At 52.1% G+C, this 25,340-nt stretch overlaps 5 protein-coding genes across 5 annotated transcripts; 4 read left to right on the top strand and 1 right to left on the bottom strand.

Annotated features, from left to right (window-relative positions):
* Positions 1-921: 921 nt before the first annotated feature.
* On the bottom strand, positions 922-2,547 carry B0T26DRAFT_839024 (uncharacterized protein; the record flags this gene model as incomplete). The annotated part of the gene is made up of 3 exons (XM_060447537.1): positions 922-1,340; positions 1,414-2,009; positions 2,076-2,547. The coding sequence occupies 3 exons, from the start codon at positions 2,545-2,547 to the stop codon at positions 1,212-1,214; spliced, it is 1,197 nt and encodes a 398-aa protein (XP_060290177.1). The 3' UTR covers positions 922-1,211.
* Positions 2,548-13,993: 11,446 nt separating this feature from the next.
* B0T26DRAFT_681010 (uncharacterized protein) lies at positions 13,994-14,559 on the top strand (the record flags this gene model as incomplete). The annotated part of the gene is made up of 2 exons (XM_060440586.1): positions 13,994-14,008; positions 14,038-14,559. 2 exons carry the CDS (start codon positions 13,994-13,996, stop codon positions 14,557-14,559), a joined length of 537 nt encoding a protein of 178 aa, XP_060290176.1.
* Positions 14,560-16,498: 1,939 nt separating this feature from the next.
* Positions 16,499-17,744, top strand: B0T26DRAFT_495366 (uncharacterized protein). Its single transcript, XM_060435347.1, has one exon. The coding sequence runs from the start codon at positions 16,836-16,838 to the stop codon at positions 17,499-17,501; it is 666 nt and encodes a 221-aa protein (XP_060290175.1). The 5' UTR covers positions 16,499-16,835; the 3' UTR covers positions 17,502-17,744.
* Positions 17,745-22,459: 4,715 nt separating this feature from the next.
* Positions 22,460-22,657, top strand: B0T26DRAFT_600655 (uncharacterized protein; the record flags this gene model as incomplete). Its single annotated transcript, XM_060435727.1, has 1 exon — positions 22,460-22,657. A coding segment is annotated over one exon (198 nt), but the record flags the coding sequence as incomplete, so codon positions are not given.
* A 962-nt stretch (positions 22,658-23,619) lies between these two features.
* On the top strand, positions 23,620-24,361 carry B0T26DRAFT_495277 (uncharacterized protein). Its single transcript, XM_060435346.1, has 2 exons — positions 23,620-23,647; positions 23,786-24,361. Exon 2 carries the CDS (start codon positions 23,918-23,920, stop codon positions 24,233-24,235), a length of 318 nt encoding a protein of 105 aa, XP_060290173.1. The 5' UTR covers positions 23,620-23,647; positions 23,786-23,917; the 3' UTR covers positions 24,236-24,361.
* The last annotated feature ends 979 nt before the right edge of the window (positions 24,362-25,340 follow it).

Here is a 25,340-nt window from a genome sequence, read left to right as displayed (position 1 = left end):
TTGCATGTCCTAGGGCTAGCAAATACACCCGACACTGTAAAATTCGATCCCTCATAGATTCGTGTCGCAACGGTACTGGGCAACCGAGTGCCCTCTGTCTCATACGCCCGAGCTTTAAGTTTGAGTCATTCTCTTCGAGAAGCCCCCGCGGATGTAGTATATCTCCCTAAATCCCATTACTCTTGCCTTGGGGGATAAGCATGGGATTGCCAAGCAGGGTCCAGGAAGTGGAGTGGAAGACAATGAAAATGAAGAACGACGTAGAAAGGAGAAGAAAATGCAACTAGTCGAGAAGCTTAAACTCGACTCGGTGGTGAAACCCATTCCTTCCGCCAAGGAAAAGGCTTTGGCCAAGATGGTGAACCAGAACAACCGGGCATGGGAACTTGAAGATTTGCCCGTATCTGCCCCAAAAACGAAGCGGTTGGGCTTGACGGAGCAGTTGCCAGTGCGGACTGCGGCGTCGTAGTACCGCTTGCCCCAGTTGTCAGTGAATAGCGTCGCGATTCGCCCGTAAAGTATTCAATTGGTTATGTAGGATTCCGAGTCCAGACTCGTAGCGTGTTTGGGCCAGAGGTGTCTTTGCCTACACCAGCACCGGTCCTGCCCCGGGAGCGTGCACCTTGATAGGCAGCCTGGCTTCCGGGTGTGGGTAATGGGACTTAATTTAGTGGAGGGGTCCAGCAACATGGCGCGCGAGCTACGACTACGACGTGTATATTCCCATCACTACTCGCTGCTGGGTTTTAGGGCTTGCTCAGATGGCCAAGGGCATCATTGGGAACCGCACGCCAGAGACAGAGGAGCTCACCGATCAGAAGTTTGGTAATAGCAACCTTTGTTTATATAATTCGGACCGTCCAAAAGTTTGCAAATCCTTTATTAAATTACTCTGACTTAGCGGCCAGAAGCCTAGCCACAGCAACCCTTGTTCATACGACTCGGACCGTCCAAAACTCTGCAAATCCTTCATTAAATTGCTCTGGCTCTTCACCCAATGATGCCTCGGATACCTCGTCAGCAGTGAAAAGGTAATTAGCAAGTGCCTAAAACAGCTCGGCTGTCATGACTCGGAACGTACCCGTCGAGATAGAGAAGTAAATGGGCGTGTATGTTAGTCTGCCGGTGCTGTCGAGAAAAACTCGCCGTGAACCAGCCAAACTCGCCGAGGAACTTGTAAATGGTTGTGGCGGTCCAGAAGTAAAGAACAATCAAACTTGCTGCTGACGGCGCATCTTCTCTGCCTCCAAGGTCTCGTAGATGAGGTAAAGAGCAGTCTCATTCGGCTCAGCTGTGCCCATGATGGTAAACATCCTCTTGCCGGTTTCGTCATGGGGGGCCTATGCTGTCAGTTAGAGCAAGCAGAGAATGACATGCTGACTAGCCGGCGGGGCAGCTAATGAGCTTGCTTACCCGTGCAACGTAGATATGGGCTCCAGACGTGTTGCGGATTTTACTAATCTTGGAGCCGGCACGTCCAATGATACAGCCAACCATGTCTGACGGGATGCTGATGTTCACCGTCTGGATCTCTTCTCCGTTCTCGTCATGGGTGGGCAGACCACGGGAGGCTGCATCAGAATCAGAACGGCGACTATATGGGCGCTGCCCACCGTTGCTGAAACCGGCGCTGTCACCTGTTTGCGTGATACGAGAGCTGCTGCCACGTCCACCTCCACCGTAGGGCACTCTCTTCTGTGCAAAATTGCTTCCACGGCCAATTGGGCCAGCTGGCGCACTGGGAGTCTGCGCGCGAACAGCAGGATTGTACAAAATAGTGCCAGCGCCGCGCTGCCGATCGTCGACCAGGCACTTGCAGATTTCCCAGACAGCGCGCTGAATGCCTTCAGGAGTGCCCTGGACCTCGACTATCCGCTCGGTCGACTGCGGCAGCATCTCTTTCTGTGCTACCATGTGAACGCCTGATACATCTTGGATGTGCTTGATCTTGAGGCCCCGCCGACCAATGATGCTGCCTATCTGGTGGTGAGAAATGAGTAGGTCGATCTCTGCAACGACAAGTCAGCACCGCCCCATTACATTGATTAAAAAATCGACTGTGGGATGAGCCTTACGGTCAGAGCCATTGCCCTGGATGAATTCTCCCATGCCAATTGACACAGCGCCTTCCAAGAGGGCTCGCGCAACAACCCCATAGGCTCCAGAGATGGCCTCGCAGCCACCTGTAATGGTCAAAACCCGGTGGTGCACGCCCTCCACGACCCTGCTGATACTAGCTCTGACGCCTGTCTCGTCGCGCAAGTCGGCGACACTCTTGCCGCCTTTCCCGATGATGACGCCAGCTTCCTTGGACGATACGATCGCTCTCAGAGTCAACGACGTCTGGGTATACTCTTCGTCTGTCTTTGGTGCAAGCTCTCCATCCGGGTCGAGACGAGGCCTGTTGTCCCCGAGACGAGGCTTGTTGTCCCCGAGACAAGGCTCTTTGTCCCCGAGCTTAGTCTCGTTGTTCCCGAGCTTGAGCTGGTCGAGAGACTCGCTGATATCACCGCCATCGGACGAGATGGGATCCTGAGGTGCCGACATATTGACTTTGGAGAATCGCGCGCGCGATTGGCTACCTGGGCGAGACGTGAGGTTCTGGGTCTACTGGGCCGCTGGATTGAAAACAGTTGGTGGTATGGGTTACTGGACCGCTGGATCGGAAACAGTTGGTGGTATGGGTTAAAAGACGTCTTGTTACGTCTGGGAGAAAGAATTATGGCGCGTCGTGAGAGCCCTGCTGGAGTTAGCTGGGTCTGGGGTTTGGGACTGGAACTGAGGCAAAGAGGTGGGCTGCAGAATTGCATTGGCAACCATGCAGGAAAAAGAGGCAAATAGAGAGCAGAAGGAGAAACGGTGCGCGGTTGAGTTGCGGCCCTGTAGCGGCATTGGCGGGGCACATGTGCACATACCTTTCGCAGATAGTCAGGCGTTGGTCAGGACGGGCGCAATTGGTGGCGGGGCTTTCTGCGTCGCTCGCTTGTAAGAAGATGCCAGCCAAGCCAGGGAGAAGAGGCGCCGCGCCGAAATGGTCTACCCACGGATTCGGAAAGGGGCCGATAATTGACAGAGGGAGAAAGCGCGAGGGAACAGAGAGGAATCTTAGGATTGTGGGATACGGAAGAGTTTAGGTGGAAGGAGAGGGACGAGAGTGGGATACGGAAGGGTTTGGGTAGAGGAGGGGGACGAGAGTGGGATACGGAAGGGTTTGGGTAGAGGAGGGGGACGGTAGTGGGATACGGAGGGGTTTAGGTAGAGGAGGGAGACGGGAATGGGCAATCGGAACTCGGATGGGCCTACGACGTTGGCACTCTCCACTGGGAAGGAAATAGAAGATGATAGAAAGAAGAAAACCCCAGAAAGAAAAGAGGGGTTTCTCGCAAATACGTACTGTTCGGGGTTCTGTGGTGTGCAGTTGAGCGGTGAAGCCAGTCAATTGCCAAGTTTTGGTACCAAAGTCAGCGAGGACGTGGCCAAGCAGACGCGGATTCTCTACCGAGGAAGCAGGCGCCCATGACAGTAGCGCCTTCCCGGCGCGCCCTTCTTATCGGAATGCGAATTTCTCCTTCCAAGTCCGAGTCCTCAGCTCAGGTAAACATCTACCACAGGAAACACAGCAGCCTTTGGCAGGAATCACAACTAGGCTGAGAGAAAAGTGACGTAGACTCTTACAGCAAGCAGATTAAATCGGCAAACTCACCTACGTCAGCTCCCGCTTACCTCTCAGCCCTCTCAGCACCATTTTTACACGGCTTATAAGTCAACTAGGCCAAAAGCGGAACACGCTAGAAGCGGAACATGCCGGTGGCGCTTTTTTCGCCGTGTAAGCCAGAGACAGTCAAGATTCAAATTACTACTATTCAATGAAGCTATTCGCGAACAATACAAGACTGCGTCTCGTCGACAGGGCCTCCCGAGTAGCCCCGGCCTCAATCTGCGCCTGCTTGATCTTCGTAATTGTTACGATCCTGGTTCAAAGGTGCAGAGGGCGCTGCCCGCCCGCTGCGGATTGGCTGGAACGGCACTTAGGGTGGGGCTCTCGCTAAGAGAAGGTGCATCCAATTAGGGAGTGCTCAGTGAGGCCATTGCCAAGGTGCACTGAGCATGGCTGAGCTCAGTAGGATCAGTGCTGAGACCCACTGAGCGCACTGAGCAGGGAGCTCAGTGGGGATCAGTGCGTCTAGGACTGAGCACGACTGAGCATGTAAGGCAGGAACTCTGATTGGTTGCTCATAGTTCTATATAGGAGCTGGCAGCACGCTCTCTCTAGAGAACGGTTCTGCAGCTATCAATGCATCTGGTTAAGCATACATTGGTTGTGTGTTGAAAGCCTGTCTTTCGCAATCTGTGCACGATACTCCTTGTCTCCTGTCATCTCCTACCTGCCGTCCAGACCCCCACAATCCTAGGCCGGGCCTAGCTCCGTGGACCTGTTGTCCAGATTGTAACAGTAATGTCAACAAAGCGTTTATTCGGGTCCGTAGTAACAGCCTTCTTTTTATTCTTTGCAAGCTCCAACTACGCCCGCAACATAGCGACTTCGTGTTAAAATAATGCCAGGTCGAAGTAATGCCAGGTTGACGCCTTTCTGAAGCCTTTTGCGGCCTTCTTGAACAGCTCCCGTTGTGCCCTGTCAGCCTTTTTCTCCATGGTGAATTTGGCTAAGAGGTCCAGGTGCAGGCCCCGGGCCATCTATTGATCAGAGTCTTGTATTCCTTGGATTCTAAGACCATGCCGCTGCTGTCTTGGCCTTTTTGCAGGCCTGTCTCGTCTTTATTCCAACGGTTCTCGGGCTTGATGTCCCTGACGGCAGGAAGGCCGAAATGCTTGAACAAAACCTCCATTATTTCCTTGGTGGCACCGTTGAGCCTCACCGTCTCATGCGACGGCGGGCTTCCAATTGAAGCCATTCCGAGAATTCAGCCGGCTAGGCGCGCTAGGCTTCAGGGGACTCGCTGTCATGTATGGTGATCCGCTGCTTCCACCTATGTAATGTTGTGGCCCAGGTTTTGTCGGAAAAGAGCACCTTTTCCTAGTCTTTAGGGCGAGGGCGTAGGGCACGTTGTTCACGAGCGAAGGAAAGCCGGGCTTGCTTATATCGTTCAGTTAGGTAGATTCGCCGTGGCCGAATTGCTCGTCGGTAGCCAAGGCTCTGCAATGCTGTCTGGATCGCATACTGTCCGTAGGACTCGAAACCTAGTAAAGAGTGCTGTGAATCACACCAAGGCAGTCTTTGTTAGAGCTCGTCAGACAGGAGCAGTTGCCAAAGAGCGTCTTTCAACGGGGTAGAAATTAAGGCTTACGGCCTGAGCGAGTCTTCTGCGGCATAAGCGGTGTTTGTAGGGCGTGACGAACTTGGATGTATATTTTCCCAAGCTTGCAGCTGCATTCTGGTTGTGTGGAATTTTGGTACGTATGAGGTAGGATTTTTGGTAGATAATTTCTAGATTTCTTTTCTTTGTAGTTCTTGTGAGGACCCGTCCACCAAACTGGCCCTCAAGCAGCCAGAGCCGCCCAGAACCCCCGGGCCTATCAGAAGCCTCCTCGAGGCCCCACCTACCCCACTGATAGATGAAAACTTATTCGCGAGCATGCGACGCGTTGTCGGACTTTTCTTTCTTTCCCTCCTCAGTTTAGTGTGAGGACCCGTCCACCAAACTGGCCCTCAAGCAGCCAGAGCCGCCCAGACCCCCCGGGCCTATCAGAAGCCTCCTCGAGGCCCCACCTACCCCACTGATAGACGAAAACTTATTCGCGAGCACGCGACGCGTTGTCGGACTTTTCCTTCTTTCCCTCCTCAGTTTAGAATCTTCGTCGATAGCACCCAATGGACTGAGTTCACCTCAATGCCTTGCCCTGGTCGTGACATTTAGAATCTTCGTCGATAGCATCCAATGGACTGAGTTCACCTCAATGCCTTGCCCTGGTCGTGACAGTTCTTCATAAAAATTGCTAGCATATATACTTATTTCTATAATTACGTCGATAGCTGGGCAAAGTGGGGCGTAAGAAGCACCAAGTAGTTAACTAGGCCAAAAGCGGAACACGCTAGAAGCGGGACATGCTGGAAGTAGAATATACGTATAAGCCAGAGACAATCAAGATTCAAATTACTACCATTTAATAAAGCTACTCGCAAACAATATAGGACTGCGTCCTGTCGACAGGGCCTTCTTGAGTAACCCCGGCCTCAATCTGCGCCTGTTTGATCTTTGTCATGTTACAAGAAACCGTTTATTAGGGTCCGCAGTAACAACAGCAGCCTTCTTTGAAAGCTCCAACTGCGCCCGCAACACAGCGACTTTGTAAATTTATGCCACGTCGACGTCCTTCTGAAGCCTTTTGCCACCTTCTTGAATAGCTCCCGTTGTGCCCTGTCAGCCTTCTTCTTGTTGAATTTGGCTAGCTGAATCGTTAGGTCCGCTACCTTGTAGTTTTCCTGCCTCAAAGCCATCTTCCGAGCCTTGTAATAACGCACAAGCATTTTCCTTTTTTTGCCCACAAGTGTAGCCTCTGACTGTAAAGCGCTGTGTCCATTGACGTTGTGTCCTTTGTTTTCCAACCTCTTCTTCCTTCTCGGCAATCAGGGCGATACGGCCAGCTGGGCAGGGCTTCTTGATCCTCTGTCAGCATCTGTGCCGAGCGGTGAGCCAGACGGCGTGTTGTGGCACTGCGACCATGGCGATGAAGTGTTGTAAGTGGGATGCCATACCGCTTTTCCTAGGCGGCCCGGCGTAAAGAGACGCCATTTTCGACCATTTCGAGCGCATTCAATACGCACTCCTTGTCGTAGTCACACATATGATAATGCCCAGTCAATTCTGCGTCGAATGCAGTAGAAAAGAAGGAATTTGAAAACGAATTGAACAAGTTGTGCAGCTGAAGCGGTGTGCGCGCGCGAAGGAAATGGTGGCGTTAGTGGCTTGCACAGCATGTTCCGCTTCCAGCGTGTTCCGCTTTTGGCTCAGTCGACTTAGCCCGTCACAGAGAGGCAGTCTCGAATCATACACATAGCCTCAGCCTGTGCTTAGGTTGCAGTGAGGAAACCTACGAAACCCCAAAGTAGGGCGGTGCGAAACGCTGCACCTACTCAGTGCTCAGTGTGATGAACCGCGCCCATTCTGGGCTAGTCATAGCTCTGAAAGTGGGGCCGGCCAATAGGGATGACGAGACAGGCATGCGGGGCAGAGACCCGCATTTGCTCTGTGCGGTGGGGTACGGAGGAACGGTTTGGTTGGCTCTACGAGGTTGCTCTGTAGCTCTGCCAGGGAGCAACGGAGCAACGCTCTGTAGCTCTGCTAGGGAGCAACAGAGCAACGACCTAATTGGCTCACCTTAGATAGATATATACGACGGCCGTAGCCACGGTCTTAGATAGTTCTTGCTTAAGTCAGGTGGGAGACTTTTGGAACACCCCTGCCTATGGAACAGCCCCTGAATCGGACCCCGCACAACACCACAAACTTCAATTGCCAACAACTTTGTCAATTAATTAGCTACAATGATGAAATCTTCAGTATCGGATTCTCCTGATTCTTCTCTTTCAGAATAACTAAGATCCTCTCTGCCAGCCTCTCTCTGTGAGGCACGAACCTCCTCAATTCCAGCGAACTGCGTATTAGGGTCGACTTGGACCTTCCTTCTCTTTCGGCCTCTTGTGCGTTCTAGGCTTTTTTCTGCAGCCTCTAATTGATGCGCCGTATTGGCTAGTTGGAAAACCACGTAATCGAAGGCTTTTGCGGCCTTGCGTATGAAAAGTCGGTCGTTGGCAGTCCGTTTCTGGCCGGCTAGAAAAACCTGCCCCTGAATACGGAAATCCTTCGGCTTTTTAGGGGTAAACCATATAGGCCGGCCCTCCGAATTCTTATTTAGAATGGGGTTATGGACCTCTTGAAGGTCTATAGAAACCGTAGAGGTCAGTTGACCAACGTCGCCGTTAGAATTCTTAATAACAAGGCCGTTGCTTAGGGGCTTCCTGAGGCTGACTGGCCAGAGGCCTGTAGCTTTCCAGCTGGCTTTGATATTAGATTCAGTCATTCCATAGACCCTGGCTTGCCGGTAGCATTCTAGGAAGGCCCTCTTTTCAGCAACAGTGCCTTCGTCGAAGCCGGAAACAACCTCGTTATGCTTGGCTCTGTACCGGGCTTTTAGAGGGCCGAAAACCGATAAATCCAGGGGCTGGAGAACGTGGGAGGTGTGGGCTGGTAGAAATAACAATTGTACGTTATTAGAAAAGGCTAGCCACATGAATTCTTCGGTGGTATGACTACCGTGGCCATCTAAAATAAGGAGGCGCTTCTCCGAGGGGGTAGCTGGCCGAGTCTCTGGAAGAAAGATATTGCGGAGCCATGCGACGGCAGTATCATCGTCAGACCAGCCGTTTTCAGTGGGTTTCCACTTCCAGCCCTTAAATGGCTGTAAATCGCGTGGATACCATTGTTGTTGAAGGCTTCCACCTTTGAAAATGACGACTGGGTTCAAATACCGGCCGTCAGCGGAAATACATTCGATAATCGAGGTCCAAATTCGGTCTCCTTTCTTCTTTTTCTGGAATTTCTTTCTTTCCTTAGATCCAACAACCAGGCCGTTATCTCCAATGCCAGAAGCAATGCCAGTTTTGTTGGATTCAGCACCTCAACTTTCTTCATTTATCTCCCTCCTTGTTCTTTTTGGTCCTGCCAGAGGGCCTCTATTATAGTTGTAAATGGTGGCAATGGTGGTGGCAAAAGTAGCCACACCAGCTGAACTGGCCACTTCATTTCAGCTCCCCTGAGCCTCTTTTCACCTCGGATGACCACACCAGAGCTCAGCTGGGATGAGCTCTATTCCACATGCAACCCTTGTCCATCTGACAATAGCCAATCCAACAAGTTTCATCCATATTATACCTATGCTTGGCTGGAATAGCCTCCACGCCTGGAGGCTTCAAATAGTCAAACCAAGGCCGGATAACGGCCTCACAGGCTCGATCAGCACGGTTTACATAGATTCTCCGAGGCCTAATTGTAGAAATAGATGGATTTCTAGCCAAAAACCAGCTAGTCCAGCGTTTTCCGAGGGTCTCGTTATCTTCGAGCATTCTTCTAGCTAGTTTCCGAATTTGGGCGTGGGTTGGAGGGTGACCGAGCGACCCTTGGAATAGAATCCATTCGGTTAAGCGTTCTTCCATAGCCGGAGAAAGCTTTTGATTAAGAATTTGGGCCTTGGAGGCTGGCTCGGAACCACGAACCCGATTAAAGAGAGTAGTAGGGGGGATGCCGTGATTTTCAGCAGAGCTACGGAGTAAGCCGGTTTCTGCATACTCTGCCAGCGCATTCTGCAAATCCAACTGAGTATATCGCTTCATCTTTCATTTCTCAATTGAATGGAGAAAAGAAGATAAGTATTGAAGCAGAATTGGTCGAGTTGCAAGCGATTGAAATAGGTGAGTTGGGTGGCGAGCGGCAAGTCCTTGATGACAAACCTTGTTCCAAATCCAGGGGTGTTCCATAAGCAGACCACCTGACTTACTGCCTTGCTGACGTGTCCTTTGAAACGACGTAGCAATCTAAATTGTTTCGAATCAGCCATCCCGCTAAACGCAGGTGCTTGTGTTCTTTTTCTCGTTGCCCTGCCTTGCTGACATCCCGGCAAACCGCAGCCGTCACGCCTTTTCCCTCAACAACACTCGTTGTACGCGTCACGGTGTCCTGCTGTCCTTGTCCTCCATCACGGCCTTTGCAACGACAATCTACATTATGGGCTTGCAAGCCATCAACTGTAGGTGCTCTTCTGTGTTGCACTGCCGTCACGGCTTTGTCTCTGACACGATACAGCAATTGACATCGGTTTGAATCAATCACCGCAGCCGCCACGGCCTTCTCCCGACACGACCTAGCAATCCACATGGCTCGTCTTGAATCAGTATCAACTGCGGTGCGTCTCTTTCTCGTCACTGCCTTCCTCTTGCCCGTACTGCACTGCTTCCTCTCCCCGTGCTGCACTGCTTACTGACATCCCGCAGCCGTCACGGCCTTTTTCGACATAGCAATCTACATTGGCTCGTCTTGATCAGCCATCAACTGCTGACATCCCGCAGCCGCCACGGCCTTCCTTCGACACGACACAGCAATCCACATGGCTCGTCTTGAATCAGTATCAACTGCGGTGCGTCTCTTTCTCGTAACTGCCTTCCTCTTGCCCGTGCTGCACTACTTCCCTTGCTGCACTGCTTGCTGACATGCCGCAGCCGTCACGGCCTTGTTCGACACAGCATTGGCTCGTCTTGAATCAGCCATTAACTGCGGTGCGTCTCTCTTCCTCCGGTTGCACGCCGTCTTCCTATATCACCTTCCAAGGGCACGCCGTCTTTGTTACACCTTCCAAGGACAACACGCCTGACTCAGTCTTTGCGCTCTTCTCTTGTGTGCACTGCCGTCAGGCCTTGTTAACAGGACATAGCAATCGACATTGTCTTGAATTCAACACAACCAAGTCAACCACAACAGAATGAGAAGGCAACACATACCAAGTCAACCACAACAGAAGGAAGGGGAGCACGTAGTCACCAGCCAACACAAACAAGCAAACGACATGCCCCCTGCCGCAGTCAAACAAAAAGCACGTAACGGGACTGGTCACCACAACAGATGAAGGCAGAGTGTTGATGCTGTGGCATTACCGTAGTACGGATAAGAAGGTAAGAAGGTAAAGAAGGCAAAGAGAAGGAGAAGGCAAAGGAGAGAGGGACACGTGGTCACCAGCCAACACAAACGACATGCCCCTGACGGCCGCAGTCGAACAAGGTACGACATTCCCTGATGGCAGCCATGACCAAGGCACGACATTCCCTGATGGCAGCCATGACCAACGCACGACATACCCCTGATGCCGTCACCAGCTATGACGAGAGAACTACCTGGCACCCGCTGCAGCTACGTACACGACACACCCCTGATGCCGTCACCAGCTATAACAAACAAGGCACGACATTCCCTGATGGCAGCCATGACAAATAAGGTACGACATACCCCCTCCCTGATAGCAGCCATGACGAGAGAACTAACATGGCACCCGCCGCAGCCACGTACATACGTCTACGACACGGCCGAGTCACATCACCAGCATATGGCAAAGGAGAGAGGGAAGGTAAAGGAGAGGGAGGCACCACGCAGCAGCACAAGGCAAACGATCGCCCGGCCGTCACCAGCCGCAACAGAAGGCAAAGGAGGTACCTAGCTGCAGCACGAAGGCCAGGACACCGCCAGGAGAGGAGACCAGCCCAGAACACCACTAGCCCAAGACACCACAGGGGACACCAATAAGAGACACCACCAGGAGACCAGCTCAGAACACCACTAGCCTAGACTGGCCCCGGTAAATATGACCACGGGCTTCAAACAAACGCCCTCTGCAGTGCCGCATTCGATAATTGAGACCCAGGTAGTTGCATCAGAGCTTTTTACGTAGGTCCGCTTTGTCAGGGAGCTTCCGATGACCTCTCCGGCCTGGGTCTCAAGCTCCTGCATGCCGTGCTCATCTATGTTGGCGATGTTGGCAGCAATAGCCCTTTTATCCTTGATCTGGAAGGCCAGGCGCTTGTAGAAATCTTCGTAAGCCTCACGAGTAGAGCCCTTAACGCGAGACGATTCTAACAAGGCCGAATTCTTCATCTTTACCGCAGGGTTGCGGCGTAGGAAGCGATCCACATATCGCTCGCCAACGGTCTTTTTCGTGCCGGCCTCATTGAGTATAGCTTGAGCGAATCTCTGCACCTGACGACGGCTAGGAGCGCGCCCTGCAGCTTCCTCATTGAGGCACCAGTTGGCTAGGAAGCTTTCCTGCGCATCGGAGAGGTTTCTTTCGGCTTGTTTACTTTTGGCACGATTTTCTGCCCCATGGATGCGTTTGCAGAGAGTGGAGGCAGGGATGCCATGCAACTTAGCGGCGTCTTTCTGCGAGGCGCCCTGCTTAACAGCAAGTATTGCAGCTTGAATGAGCTGCTCACGGCGGTTCGATATGGCTTATTTTGAAGCAATTCGGGCTTGAATTAATGAAGTTGTGGTGTTTTGAAGTTGGAGGGCGGGAAATTAGATGACAGGGGCAGAGATTTCGTTGTGGGGCGATTTCTTTGTTGGGTCGCCACGTCTATACATAGTTGGGTGGCTCAATCTCGCGGGTGCCTGGGCCGGGTGTTTGGGGCCAGCTGGTTGCGCCTGGGCCGGGCCAGCTGTTTGGGGCCAGCTGATGGCGCCTGGGCCGGACCGGGCGTTTGGGGTGCTCTTTCCTTACATGGAGGTAGGCTGTCTGATCTTTCTCCCTACCGTCTTTGTTTTCTTGTGATATTTCCAACTCTTTGGCATCTTGATCTGGTATGCTTTACTGCTGTTTCTCTTTGCCGCCCTTCTTGTTTCCTTGTGTGTTCGAGGGTGCCTATTATTGTCGCTTGGCTGGCGTGTGTGAGCCGGCTGTTAGACTTGTTGTCGCTCGGCTGGCGTGTGTGGGCGGGCTATTGAATTGTTGTCGCTCGGCGGGCGTGTGTGGGCGGGCTGTTGGACTTGTTGTTGCTCGGCTGTCGTGTCTGGGCTGCTGTGTGGTGTCTGGTGTGTGGTGTCTGCTGTGTGGTGTCTGGTGTGTGGTGTCTGCTGTGTGGTGTTTGCTGTGTGGTGTCTGGGCTGGATTACTAACCAAGGTGCCTGCCTTCACTGATAATGCCTTACATCCACTCTCCCACAGTTCACGCTGGCCAGCAAGCAAGAGCTAATGGCTGTCCGGACTGTTTTCTGTTTTCTCTTCAACCATTTTCTCCTTGTATTTTGTCTTCAGTCTTGACTATCACCAGAATCACCACTATACCGCACTCTATATCAATCTTGACTAATTGCAAGAACGGAGCACATTCTACTGCGTTTTTCGACCATTCACAAAAACGTGCCACCGGGCTATCATCTTCCCTCCTTAGTGACCTTGCTATGACCACCGTACCTACCTTCACTGAATAATGCCTTGCATCTACTATCTCATAGTTCACGGGCTGGCACCGTGGGCAAGAGCTCACAGCCGTCAGCCTGACTATTTTCCCTTCAACCGAGTTGGGTATTTTCTCTTCTCTCATTAGTCTTGATCTATACGTAGTCGGTCTGCTTATTCTGCTGCTATATCTACTAGGTTTAGTTTTGTGGGAGCATCTTCATCGTATAGCAATCCAGCGGATTACACTTTGGCTGCTCGGCCCTGCAATATTCGCGTCGGGCAGATTTCTAATAAATGTCGCGTCTTCAAAATCAAAAGCCGACATTGCGTCCAACCTTAGGACTCGGCTCTTGGGACTCGGCTCTTCCTCCCCTCTCTCCGGCCTTCACTCCATACCGCCGTCAATGACCGGTCCTAGGCACACGTCTTACTCACCGGGCAACATCCCCGTCCTTTTCACATTTGTCTCACTTCCTTTGTTCCCTACACTACAGCCTGGGCAGAAAGCACCCTACCTGCCAGCCCCCGCCCTCTCGACCCGGCCTGTAGTTGCCACACCGGACCTATATAAACTCGCCTGCCCTCTACCGGCTTACCTTTCTTCCTCCTATAACCGACCTTAATTATCTCCCGCTTTCCTTTTCTCGGTCTTGCTCTCATGTATACAAAACTAACAATAACCTCAATCCGGCCTAGATTTAAAAGGTTCGTTGCTACACTTAGCCTCTCTCTATCGTGAAGCTCTTCCCCTCCTCAAATCCCGACCTTGTTGCCTCTTCGTCTTCTCCAGCTCACCCTCGCCCGAGCACATAACCCTCTCCCGCCATCAAACCTCAAGCGCCACCACCTCGGGCACAAACACGCTTCTTCAATAAATCCTCCTCATCAAGCTCTCCCGGGCGCAACTCTCTTCATTTTCCTTCATTAATCCGCTACGAGCAGCATTATCTATCTCATTTGATTTTTCATTCTTGCTGTAAGAGAAGGCAGGTACGCCTGATCAAGGTGGTCACAATAGGAGCAACAAGCAGGGCGAGCAATGACTGGTATTGGCGTAAGACTTCAACCTGGCCTGAGCTAAAGAGGTGTGCGAAGGCCATGGTCTATATACATGTGAAAGGGGTTACGAGTCATCCTTGCGTAGCCAGGGTGGTAGTGGCGATAGTGCGTGGCCCTGTTAGCGGTGGCGATAGTGGCGATGGTGGCGAGGGTGGCCCTGGTGGCGGTAGCCATGGTGGTTACGAGGGTGGTTTCCTTACACTTGCCTCGTGCCCCGCTAACCTTGACGTCGTATTTCTCGCGATAATTAGAGAAAAGAAAGTAGAGAAGAGTCCGTCGTCGGCGGCGAGCAGCGAAGGCTCGCAAGAAGGCGGCGTCCGCCTGTTCATGTCGCTGCTGGGAGCAGGCCAAGTGCTCCTCTACGGGTACTCGCTGGTGCCTTCTACGGCGAAGAAGTTAGAGAAGGCTGGCGCGCCTCTCGCGAGAGAGGCCGCCGAGCTGGCAAAGTCTGAGGTTCGTAACGTGCCAGTTACAGACCCCTTTATCGACCCCAAGACGCCAGAGGGCCTGGGGCAGCGTTATCGCCGCTCCCTGTTTGATGTTTAATGACAGCACGAACGCCAGAATCAACGTCATGAACCCTCAACGCAACCCGCCTTGAAGGGCAGCGGCTCGTAGATATTTAAGCTTATATTGAAATTTAGCTATTGAGTCATCGATAAATAATTGTAAATGTTTATTAACTCCAAGTTCGCTGACCCCGATGTTTGTTAATTCTATGTTTGTTAAACCTGATTTTTGTTGGGCTCGTGGTTCGTTTGCATCACGTACCTAAGTAGTTGATCGAGTTTCTTTTAGCTCGTATGATGGGGAATGTAGATTTTGGAACAACGCGCATTCCAGCCATATAGAGATTAGGGTTCATTCATCAGCCACACAGGCGGCGGAGGCGTAGTGTTACGATCCTGGTTCAGGCGCGCAGGAGGCTGCACGGAGCCTCCCACTATTGGCTGACGCAAGGAAGTGGGGTAGTTCCCCGCTTCGCTCAAGTGCAGCCAATAACGGGGCGGTCAGTATGATCAGCATGGTCAGGGCGATCAGTGAGGAAACTGATCGCACTGAGCACACTGACCGCACTGAGCTCACTGATCACCTAGGACCAACTCTCTGATTGGTCCGCCTTAGATAGATATATACGACGACCGTAGCCACGGTCTCAGATAGTTCTTGCTTGGTTCTTCAAGCAAGCAATACACATTCACTGCACTCATACACTTTGAGTGGCATTCCGATTTGACTGTATTACCCGTGTGGTAGGAGCTTGCCCTTTGTTCTATCTTCATAATTACCAACCCCAGCATTCTGTGGAGCCCGTGCTCCCTTACAGACAGACGACCCTGACAGTCGAGTGGTTTGTAATACGTAGGGGTCCCAGATTCTATATAAGTAGCCTACCGCTACCTCTTTCTTCTATATAGACATAGATAACAATAACCATCACTTGAACCACTAGCTTTCGGCGTACAGCACGCCCTGTTGTTTTCAGTGCCGGTACCTAGTGATTTCAATACTCACACTTCACGGGCTGGCACAGCAGGCAAAACCCAACGGGCGTCCCGAGTGTTAGGCGAGTTCCTTCAACGCAGTCGGAGCATTTCTCTCCTTTTTTTTCACTCTTTAACCATTTCCAAAAGAGATACCATACTGCAATCTGGATCAGTCTTGACTATCACCAGAATCAGCACCATACTACACTGTGCCCTATATCCCCTATTCCTCGTTGTTACAATCTCGGTTCAAAGGTGCAGAAGGCGTTGCCCGCCCACTGCAGATTGGCTGGGGCAGAGCCGGGGTGGGGCCTTCAGCAGAGGAAGATGCACCTAATCAGGGAGCGCTCAGTGGGGCGCGTGCCAAGACACACTGAGCGCGACCAAGCGTGACCGAACACGACAGAGCACGACTGAGCGTGCAAGGCAAGAACTCTGATTGGTTGCTCGTAGTTCTATATAAGAGCTGGTAGCACGCTCTCCCTGGGAGAACGGTTCTGCAGCTATCCATGCATCTGGTTAAGCATACATTGGTTGTGTGTTGAAAGCCTGTCTTTCGCAATCTGTGCACAATACTCTTTGTCTCTTGTTGTAAGAAAACCACCCTCGTAGCCACGATAGCCACCGCCACCAGGGCCACCCTCGCCACCATCGCCACCATCGCCACCGCTACCAGGGCCACGCACTATTGCCACTACGACCCTGGCCACGCAAGGATGAGTCGTAACCCCTTTCATGTGTATATAGACCATGGCCTTCGCACACCTCTTTAGCTCAGGCTAGGTTGAAGTCTTACTCTAATACCAGTCATTGCTTGCCCTGCTTGTTGCTCCCATTGTGACCACCTTGATCAGGCGTACCTGCCTTCTCTTACATGTCTCCAAAACCTCTAGTCTCGTATTTTTGCGTAGAAGATGAACTGTTTTCCTGCTGTATTCGCTTGTAAGAGAAGGCAGGTACGCCGGATCAAGGTGGTCACAATGCAGGTAAGAAGGCGGGCGAGCAATGAGTAGTATTGGTGTGAGACTTCAACCTGGCCGTCGCAAAGGAAGGTGGGCGAGGGCCACGTTTATATACATGTATTACAAACCACTCGACTGTTAGGGTCGTCTGTCTGTAAGGGAGCACGGGCTCCACAGAATGCTGGGGTTGGTAATTATGAAGATAGAACAAAGGGCAAGCTCCTTGTTGGATTGGCTACATCGTACCAGCTGAATGGAGCCTAAAAGGATGTGTAGGCATCAAGGCCTACATACGGGCCTATCATCATTGGTGGCCTAATGAGTGGCAAGTTTGATCGAAAGGGCATTATTATTTGCCATCTACTTCGCCACTATGTCCATCTATAATAATGGCTCTCTGGCGAAGCCAGAGAGCGGGGCGGGGACAATCAATTCTCAATATAATCCATCTGTGTGTCGAAGCCAACACTCCTATCGCACGGGTAATACAGTCAAATCGGAATGCCACTCAAAGTGTATGAGTGCAGTGAATGTGTATTGCTTGCTTGAAGAACCAAGCAAGAACTATCTAAGACCGTGGACACGGTCATTGTATTTATTTAATTATGGCGGGCCAGTAAGAGCACAGCTCTTACTTGCCCGGCAGGAAGGAGCTGCCTGGCGCCGGGCACTGCTAGCGTGCCGGGCCATTGCCTGGTGCCAAGACCCTTCTTGGCACCGGGCCACCTCTGATTGGCCGTCCTTCCGTTTGCCTGGTGCCAAGAGCCCTCTTGGCACCGGGCACTGTCTGATTGGCTCTCGACGAGCGGGGCCCCCAGTCTTGCCTGAGGCGCCTGCCTCCTGCAGCTGGTCCAGTACGAACCAGGTTCGTCACAGGCTCTTGGCACCAGGCAAACGGAAGGACGGCCAATCAGAGGTGGCCCGGTGCCAAGAAGGGTCTTGGCACCAGGCAATGGCCCGGCACGCTAGCAGTGCCCGGCGCCAGGCAGCTCCTTCCTGCCGGGCAAGTAAGAGCTGTGCTCTTACTGGCCCGCCATAATTAAATAAATACAATGACCGTGTCCACGGTCTTAGATAGTTCTTGCTTGGTTCTTCAAGCAAGCAATACACATTCACTGCACTCATACACTTTGAGTGGCATTCCGATTTGACTGTATTACCCGTGCGATAGGAGTGTTGGCTTCGACACACAGATGGATTATATTGAGAATTGATTGTCCCCGCCCCGCTCTCTGGCTTCGCCAGAGAGCCATTATTATAGATGGACATAGTGGCGAAGTAGATGGCAAATAATAATGCCCTTTCGATCAAACTTGCCACTCATTAGGCCACCAATGATGATAGGCCCGTATGTAGGCCTTGATGCCTACACATCCTTTTAGGCTCCATTCAGCTGGTACGATGTAGCCAATCCAACAAGGAGCTTGCCCTTTGTTCTATCTTCATAATTACCAACCCCAGCATTCTGTGGAGCCCGTGCTCCCTTACAGACAGACGACCCTAACAGTCGAGTGGTTTGTAATAATGAACAGTCACCCGTCTCCTTGTGAGCATAGCGTACGGGAATATATCAAGTCCTTACAACGCCGAGATGCAGTACGCGACAAGGCCAACTACGCTGACAAAGGCCGTGACACCCTCCTTGACGGATATACGGAGCCCCAGCTTTTACGGGTCTGCCAGGGGCTTTGGGCACAGACTGGCGAATCGCCTGAGTGCTACCTCCGTACAATTGTCGACATTCTTCTTAGTCACTATATGCTTACTCGCGGTGGCGATCGTCGTGCTTTGGAGCTCTCGGATCTCTTTACCTTCGAGTTTGTCGGAGAGGGCCCTACCCGTTGTATACCGCTAATTATGACGACACGTGCTGGTAAGCAGAATCAGCACGGCCGGCTGGAGACTGCTGGCGCCCTACGGAATCGGAATCCTCAGCTTTGCCTATTAGGCGCGGTAGCTTTCTACCTTCTTTTCCGCTGGGACCTTACCAACGAGGCTTTCCCAGACTTCAGCCAACGCTCGGCCTGGTACGATATCCGACTGATCAAAGGCAATAGCAACAGCTCTGATCGTACGAAACCTTTCTCGTACAATGCGCAACGCAAGTGGGTTGTCAAAGCCTTCTCGTACGCTGGGATCACCTCCAACAAGAAGACCCATATCGGCCGCAGTTCAGGGGCTAAGACGGCTGAGTTAAAGGAGGTTTCCGAGGACCAGATTCGCCGGGCTGGCCGTTGGAACCAGGAGCAAATGGTCGGCTGTTATCTGAATGCGTTGCCTCGAGAGTTTATGCGTACCATGGCCGGCCACCCGAAGCAGATTGGGTGCTTTGAGATCCGCCGCGCTAACCTCGTACCGCCACCTGAACTTTTGTCAATGATATAGCCAGAGCTTAGCCAGTGGGAGGGCCGATTTGGATCTGGTCCTGGGCAAGCCAACGACCTTGCAGCAATGGGCTTGACGAACTTGCTTTTCTACCTTCGCGAGGTAGTCCTTCAGGACTCAGCTTTCCTTATGCTGAGGTATCCAAGGAGCCCAGTCTGGCTCCATCCAGTCTTTCAGCATAGGGCATATCTCCAATACGCACAGGAGATCCGGGCCTTTACGCAAGAAGAAGAGAGGCCAAGCCAACTAGCAGTATTGACACAGGCTATGCCTGTCCTCTCTGACTTCCTCCAGTCGATCGATATGCGGAACGAGGTACGGATTACTCAACTGGACCAGAAGCTTGAGAAGACACTTAGTAGTCAGTCACAACAAGGCTCCCATATTCTATCACTGCTCTCAAATGGCCTAACAGTCTACATCAAAGCAACTAATACAGGCTCAGATGGCACGATGGGAGTTGCCATTACAGCTACCACAGGACCGGCAACCTCTGTAGAACCGGCACCCCCTGCAGAACCGGCTATCCCACCTGCAGCGCCGGCTAGCCCACCTACTGCAGGGCAACCACCGCAGTATAGCATGAGCCGCGCCATCAAAACGGTAGAGGGTCTTTGGAAGGAATGGACTGTTGGTCTACACGGCCAGCCAGCCGTACGTGATTTAGATAGTCGGTGGGGCCATAGTTGGCGGGCAGGCCGGCGGACAGAGCTGCAGTGGTATTCTCTACGGCTGGAGGTCATTAGGGAAATCGAGCGTATTGCGCGGAACCGCCGTATTGGCGAGGAGGCTGCGATGTATATCGTCCATCTACAACAGCAGCGGACTGGCTCTTCTATGGACCAGTTCTGTAAGCAATTGCGAGCTAACCGGAAGGCACAGCTTGTAGTCAAGAAGAAGTAGTAGAAAAATGGAAGAAACGGAAGCCCTGCAGGGGTCAGTTTGCTAGGTTACGATATGGGCGAATAATTTCCACTGCTGACTGGCGCTGACGGCACGGCCGGAATTTGGCGCTAATGCATCAACAAGCGGCTGACCAAGCCACCAAACGCGGGGTGTGGATATCTTATTGCTCTCGCTCGCCTCAACCGGATTTGTCGCCTAATGTCCTCGTCAGTAAGCGCCTAGCCGACCGGGTCCAATATGAGGGCGAATAAGACGGAGCTATCTGACGAATTTACCGCGCTGGAGCCCGGGAAGAATGGTCTGGAACTTTGCCGTTTAAGGAAAGATAAAGGCGAGACTGTTGGAGAAGAGAGAAAAAACGCGTGGAAAGGATAGCTGGGACCTGGCAAAGGTCGCTTGCCAGGCCAAAGCGCGCATACTAGGCTGCTGATCACGTAGCTAGCTAGCGGTGGGACGAGAGTGCTGCGGGTTGACATCCGGAGGGTACGGGCGCTATTCGCCCCGTCCATTTCTACCTCGCCCTCTCTTGGGTGAAGCCACAGTCTCTTCCTCAGACCCAGAGCAATTTTGCAGCGTCTATTAAGTATTCTTACTAAAATTAGCAATGTGAACATTACACGAAGTTCATATCCTCAACTAGTTCTAAACTCGTTTGCAACTGATACCCGGTATAAGTGGAAGGCAGGTACGCCTAATTAAGGTGGTTACGATAAAGATACTGAAGGGCGTGAGCAATGACTGATATTGGAAAGAGACTCCAACCAGTCCATTCTGGAAGGGCGATTGTGTTGTTATTTGGTTGATAGCGATTCCCTTGTCCTCCGTTATTATGTAAGACCACTGCAGTAGTCGATGTGCCTGAACTCTCATCACGCGTGAAATCCGACGCTGCCGCCCCGAGAGCCTCCCGTGCATCATGTCGTCGCAGTACGCGATTGTGACCAGCGAAAAGCCTTCTCTCTCCGCACAACGCGGCCGGAGAACAACCGGCCACTTGCATCCAAACAGAATGCAGAGCATATCGCCGCGCTGCACAGGGTGCCCCGACACCCCAGACTACCCGAGGAATTTTCCCTTGGCACTTCTAGGTTGCTTCCACTGAGGATCCTGGGTTGACTACCTGGAGGGGGCCATCTCCTCCACCTCCCAGGAGCATAATCTTGCTACCTCGGCGCTTCTTCCAGTTGATAATAAACACAGAAACAGAGCAATGATGGCAAGGCCTGAGTACGGCTTTTGGCACCGTCATCAAGCTCTGCTCACAAAGCCAGGCAGTCCGGAGCATAAGACAATGGACAAAAAGACGGAAACAAGTTGAAGACGTCTGACGCCCATGCCTGTAATTCATCAAGTCGATTTTGAAAACCGGGAGAAGAGATAACCTTGTTCGAGCAAATCGCACGACGTAGGTAATTTAGCGCTCACTGGTGGAAGAGAAGTTCCTCCGGATAAGCAGCCAGCACTGCGCGGCGGTTTTCTATAGTGCGGGCTGAGTTAGAGGAGAAGCGTGTGATGAGGCTGTCTCTTGAGCGCGGCCACGGGATGGTCCTCGTCTGCGGGGCGGCTTATCGAGCCCTAGGTCCTGCACAAGCTGGCAAGCAAGTAGCTGTACATGCACAGAAACGGCTGCCTCGTGTGTTTCTGCTGTGTATCTTAGCGTAGATAATAAGCTAGCTGTCTGGATCGGTATGCACAGGAAAAGGTGAGGTCAAGGCATGCTTCGCTTCCTGTGTGGACGTGTGTATGACCAGGTCTATTCTAGTCTAAAATTTCTCTTTCACTTTTTTTTAAGAGAGTTTCTATCCACTGTTAAATCGTCGCCATGCACTGTGGTCCTCCATACATAACCGTAACCCTGGCTACCAACCGCCCTCCAGTGTCACGAGCCTTGGCAGGGCAAACCATAATGGCCCGTGCGCTCTCGGCACCCCACTATACCCCCGCACCCTCGATCGTACCTTTGTAGACTTTCTTTCTTTCTTTCTTTACTTTTAGAATCCTACGACAATGGTATAGCCATACTAGCGACTCTTCTTCCTAGATGCTGTTGACCGCCGTCACATCCAGTACATTCAAGATTCTGCCGCGTAGTAATTTACTACTTTTTACCACAACGTAACCGAACCTTACACCTTCCACTGTAACCCACTTTCTACAGCAACCCACCTTCTACTACAACCCACCTTCTACTACAACCTACCTTCCACTGCAACCCACCTTCACTGTAACCCACTTTCACTGCAACCCTCTTCCACTGCAACCTATCTTCCATTGCAACCCACCTTCACTGCAACCCCCTTCCACTGCACCCACCTTCTACTGCAACCCACCTTCTGTCAGATGGAATGGCCTAGAAGGTTCTGGAATCTATGATGCGTAATCTTCGCCACTGGGTTTCGTCATGTAATTGCCACAGAAGGAAGTATAAGAGAGAGAGTCTTTTGTGGAAAGACTGGAGGACGAGAAGAAGAGCAATTCACTCTGGTGCACACAATCCTAGAAGTGCTGTTGCAGTCTGACAGGAGCATCTGCGTCCAGTGCGAAACCTCGTTTGACAAGGCAGACAAGACTGCTAAGGAGTGCTAATACTACAATGGTGCGTTGATAGTGTCGTTTATTTTTCTCGCCTTGTTATTCGATATCCACATTTCCTTCTCATTTGCGTCTACTGCGTTGCCTCTACTCGGGGGCTCAGCTGACAATCAACACGCAGGGGTCATAGAGCCCGACTATGGTTGCGATACCTGGGCCGACTACGATGAAAACTGCTATGGCCCGGTCGACACAGGAGAAATTCAAGAATCGTACCCGGAAGGATTAATCTGGACCTGCTGCGAAAAGCGTGGTCATGAGGACGGCTGCAAGCTCGGTCGCCATGAATCCGACCCTGCGAAGAATAAGCAACTCCAAGGCGATGAGGATGACGAGGACAACGAGGACGACAAGGACGACGAGGATGACGAGGACGACGAGGACGACGAGGACGACGAGGACGACAAATGAGGTGGCTGTGACTACACAGCATGTCTAAAATGAAGAGGACGTTGCCTCGGTAAAGAGCGCTGTGTCACAGCATGTCTAAAATGAAAAGGACGTTGACTCGGTAAAGAGCGCTAAGTCAAAGGTTTAATGAGTGCGATGGAATATAATCATCTCATTGACGTCACATCATAGCAAATGGGCACAGGTGTTACTGTGTACCGGAAACACAATCTTGGTAGCACTTGGTAGCATTGCCAAGCCCAGAATTGCCCCCCGAGCCGTCAACCCTATCTAGCAACTCTGTTGGACCGGGTATTCCGCAGCCAAGAGCACAACCGAAAGTGTTTCCAGCTAATACCGCAGCCTTTGCCACAGGGGCCTCCAATCGCGGCTAGACGATGACCCAAGACATAGCCGCGCAATTCTCACTTGCAAGGTTATGAAGGCATGTTTCTATGTGAACTAGTCACACTACACACTGGCCAGAGGTAACAGCCACGGAATAAATACTCCCTTCCTTTCGTCTCCCCCGACAACTTGGTTCCTATTGCGTTTCCCTCATCTTTGCACACGCTTCTTGTCGACCGACTCTTACTCTCATCCCAGCTACCCGGTTGTCGGTTTAAGGAGCTGGAGATGGGCTGTACTGTTCTTTCTCCCTGCCGTCCTTCCTTGTGTGTTTGAGAGTGCCTGTGAAGAGGGGGTTGTCGGTTTAGGGAGCTGAAGATGGGCTGTACTGTTCTTTCTCTCTGCGCCCTTGCTTTCTTGTGTGTTCGAGGGTGCCTGTTGAGTAGGCTGTGAGGGGGTTGGCTGTGAGGAGGTTGGCTGTGAGGAGAGAGTTAGCTGTGAGCTTCCTTGTGTTTTCGAGAGTGCCCGTGAAGAGGGGGTTGTCGATTTAGGGGGGAACTGGAGGTAGGCTGCACTGTTCTTTCTCCCTGCCGCTCTTGTTTCCTTGTGATGTTTCTAACTCTTTGGCATCTTGATCTGGTATTGGCTGCAATGCTCTTTCTCCCTGCCGCCCTTGCTTATGTGTTTGAGGGTGCCTGTTAGGTAGGCTGTGAGGAGGGGTTGTTGGTTTGGGGAGCTGGAGATAGGCTGTACTGTTCTTTCTCCCTGCGCCCTTGCTTCCTTGTGTGTTCGAGGGTGCCTGTTGGGTAGGCTGTGAGGGGGTTGGCTGTGAGGATGTTGGCTGTGAGGAGGGAGCTGACTGTGAGCTTCCTTCTGTGTTTGAGGGTGCCTGTGAAGAGGGGGTTGTCGGCTGAGGGGGGAACTGGAGGAAGCTGCACTGTTATTTCTCCCTGCCACCCTTGCTTGTGTGTTCGAGGGTGCCTGTTGGGTAGGCTGCGCTGCTCTTTCTCCCTGCTGCCCTTCTTGTTTCCTTGTATTTTCAAGGGTGCCTGTCGGGTAGGCTGTGAGGAGGGAGTTGCCTACGAGGAGGTTGGCTGTGAGGAGGGGGTTGGCTGTGAGGAAGAGATTGTCGGCTTAGGGAGCTGGAAGTAGGCTGCGCTGCTCTTTCTCCCTGCCGCCCTTACTTCCTTTGTGTTCGAGGGTGCCTGTTGGGTAGGCTGTATTGTTCTTTCTCCCTGCCGCCCTTCTTGCCGCCCTTCTTCTTTTGTGTTCGAAGGTGCCTGTCGGGTAGGCTGCGCTGCTCTTTCTCCCTGCCACACTTGCTTCCTTGTGTGTTCGGTGCTTGTGAAGAGGGGGTTGTCGGTTTAGGGAACAGGAGGTAGGCTGCACTGTTCTTTCTCCCTGCTAGCCTCGGCGGCCTCGATTGTGGGTTGCGAATCCGGGTAGAGGCGTTTGAAGAAAACGGACAATCTTCGACCTAGTCAGATTCCCTGCCCTTTCTGGAACTCTCAAAAGCCATGGCGGTGCTGCGGATTTTGATGCAAACGCCGAGATTGACGATGAAATTGTGCGTGCGGAATTCCAAAGTCCTGCCCGCAAGTGACTTGTCGCTTGCATCAGCCAGAGCAAGACCATAAGCAGCCGGTTTAAGTGCTCGTCAAAGGCCACAAAATCAGTCTTCGCAGATGCTTTCGGTGAGGCTCGAGAAGCTCCCAAACCTCGGCCTCCTTGGTCTGTCTCCGGGCGCGCACTGGTGGGGGCTCCATGGAGATGGCTGATTTCCACAACCTGCCAAGTAATTAGGTAGTACAATATCATCCTTGGACATTTTAGAGGCCGAGATTAACGAGACACGGTCGTTGTGTTGGTGGACAAATGTGCATTGGCTAACTCGTGGAGGAAGAAATCTCCCTACTAAACGTGTGGGCGAAATCCAAACTAAATGTGTGAGCGAAATCCCCAGGGTAGGCGCCTGAGTAATTAGGTAGCTAGATGATACAGCACGTGTTACGGCAGACTTTTTTCGAGGCTTCCGTCTGTCCGATCTTGGGACATTGTCAGTGCTGGAAATGTATCCCTCCGAGATTGCTAGGAGACATGGAAATAATCACCAAGCAGTACCGAGAAAGCTCGGCGCCGTGCCTACATGGGGTCTTACCCGGGGGGCATTTCTTAGTCGTTATCATTATTACTCTTGCGTGCCTACTACGTTCCCCGTCTGGTACCTGATTCCGGGCACTGTAGTGGTCGTGGTGTG

Source organism: Lasiosphaeria miniovina, assembly GCF_030549165.1.
Source record: "Lasiosphaeria miniovina strain SMH2392-1A chromosome Unknown B0T26scaffold_8, whole genome shotgun sequence".
In the NCBI taxonomy this organism is placed as follows: Eukaryota; Fungi; Ascomycota; class Sordariomycetes; order Sordariales; family Lasiosphaeriaceae; genus Lasiosphaeria; species Lasiosphaeria miniovina.
This window is presented reverse-complemented; position numbering and strand designations above follow the sequence as displayed.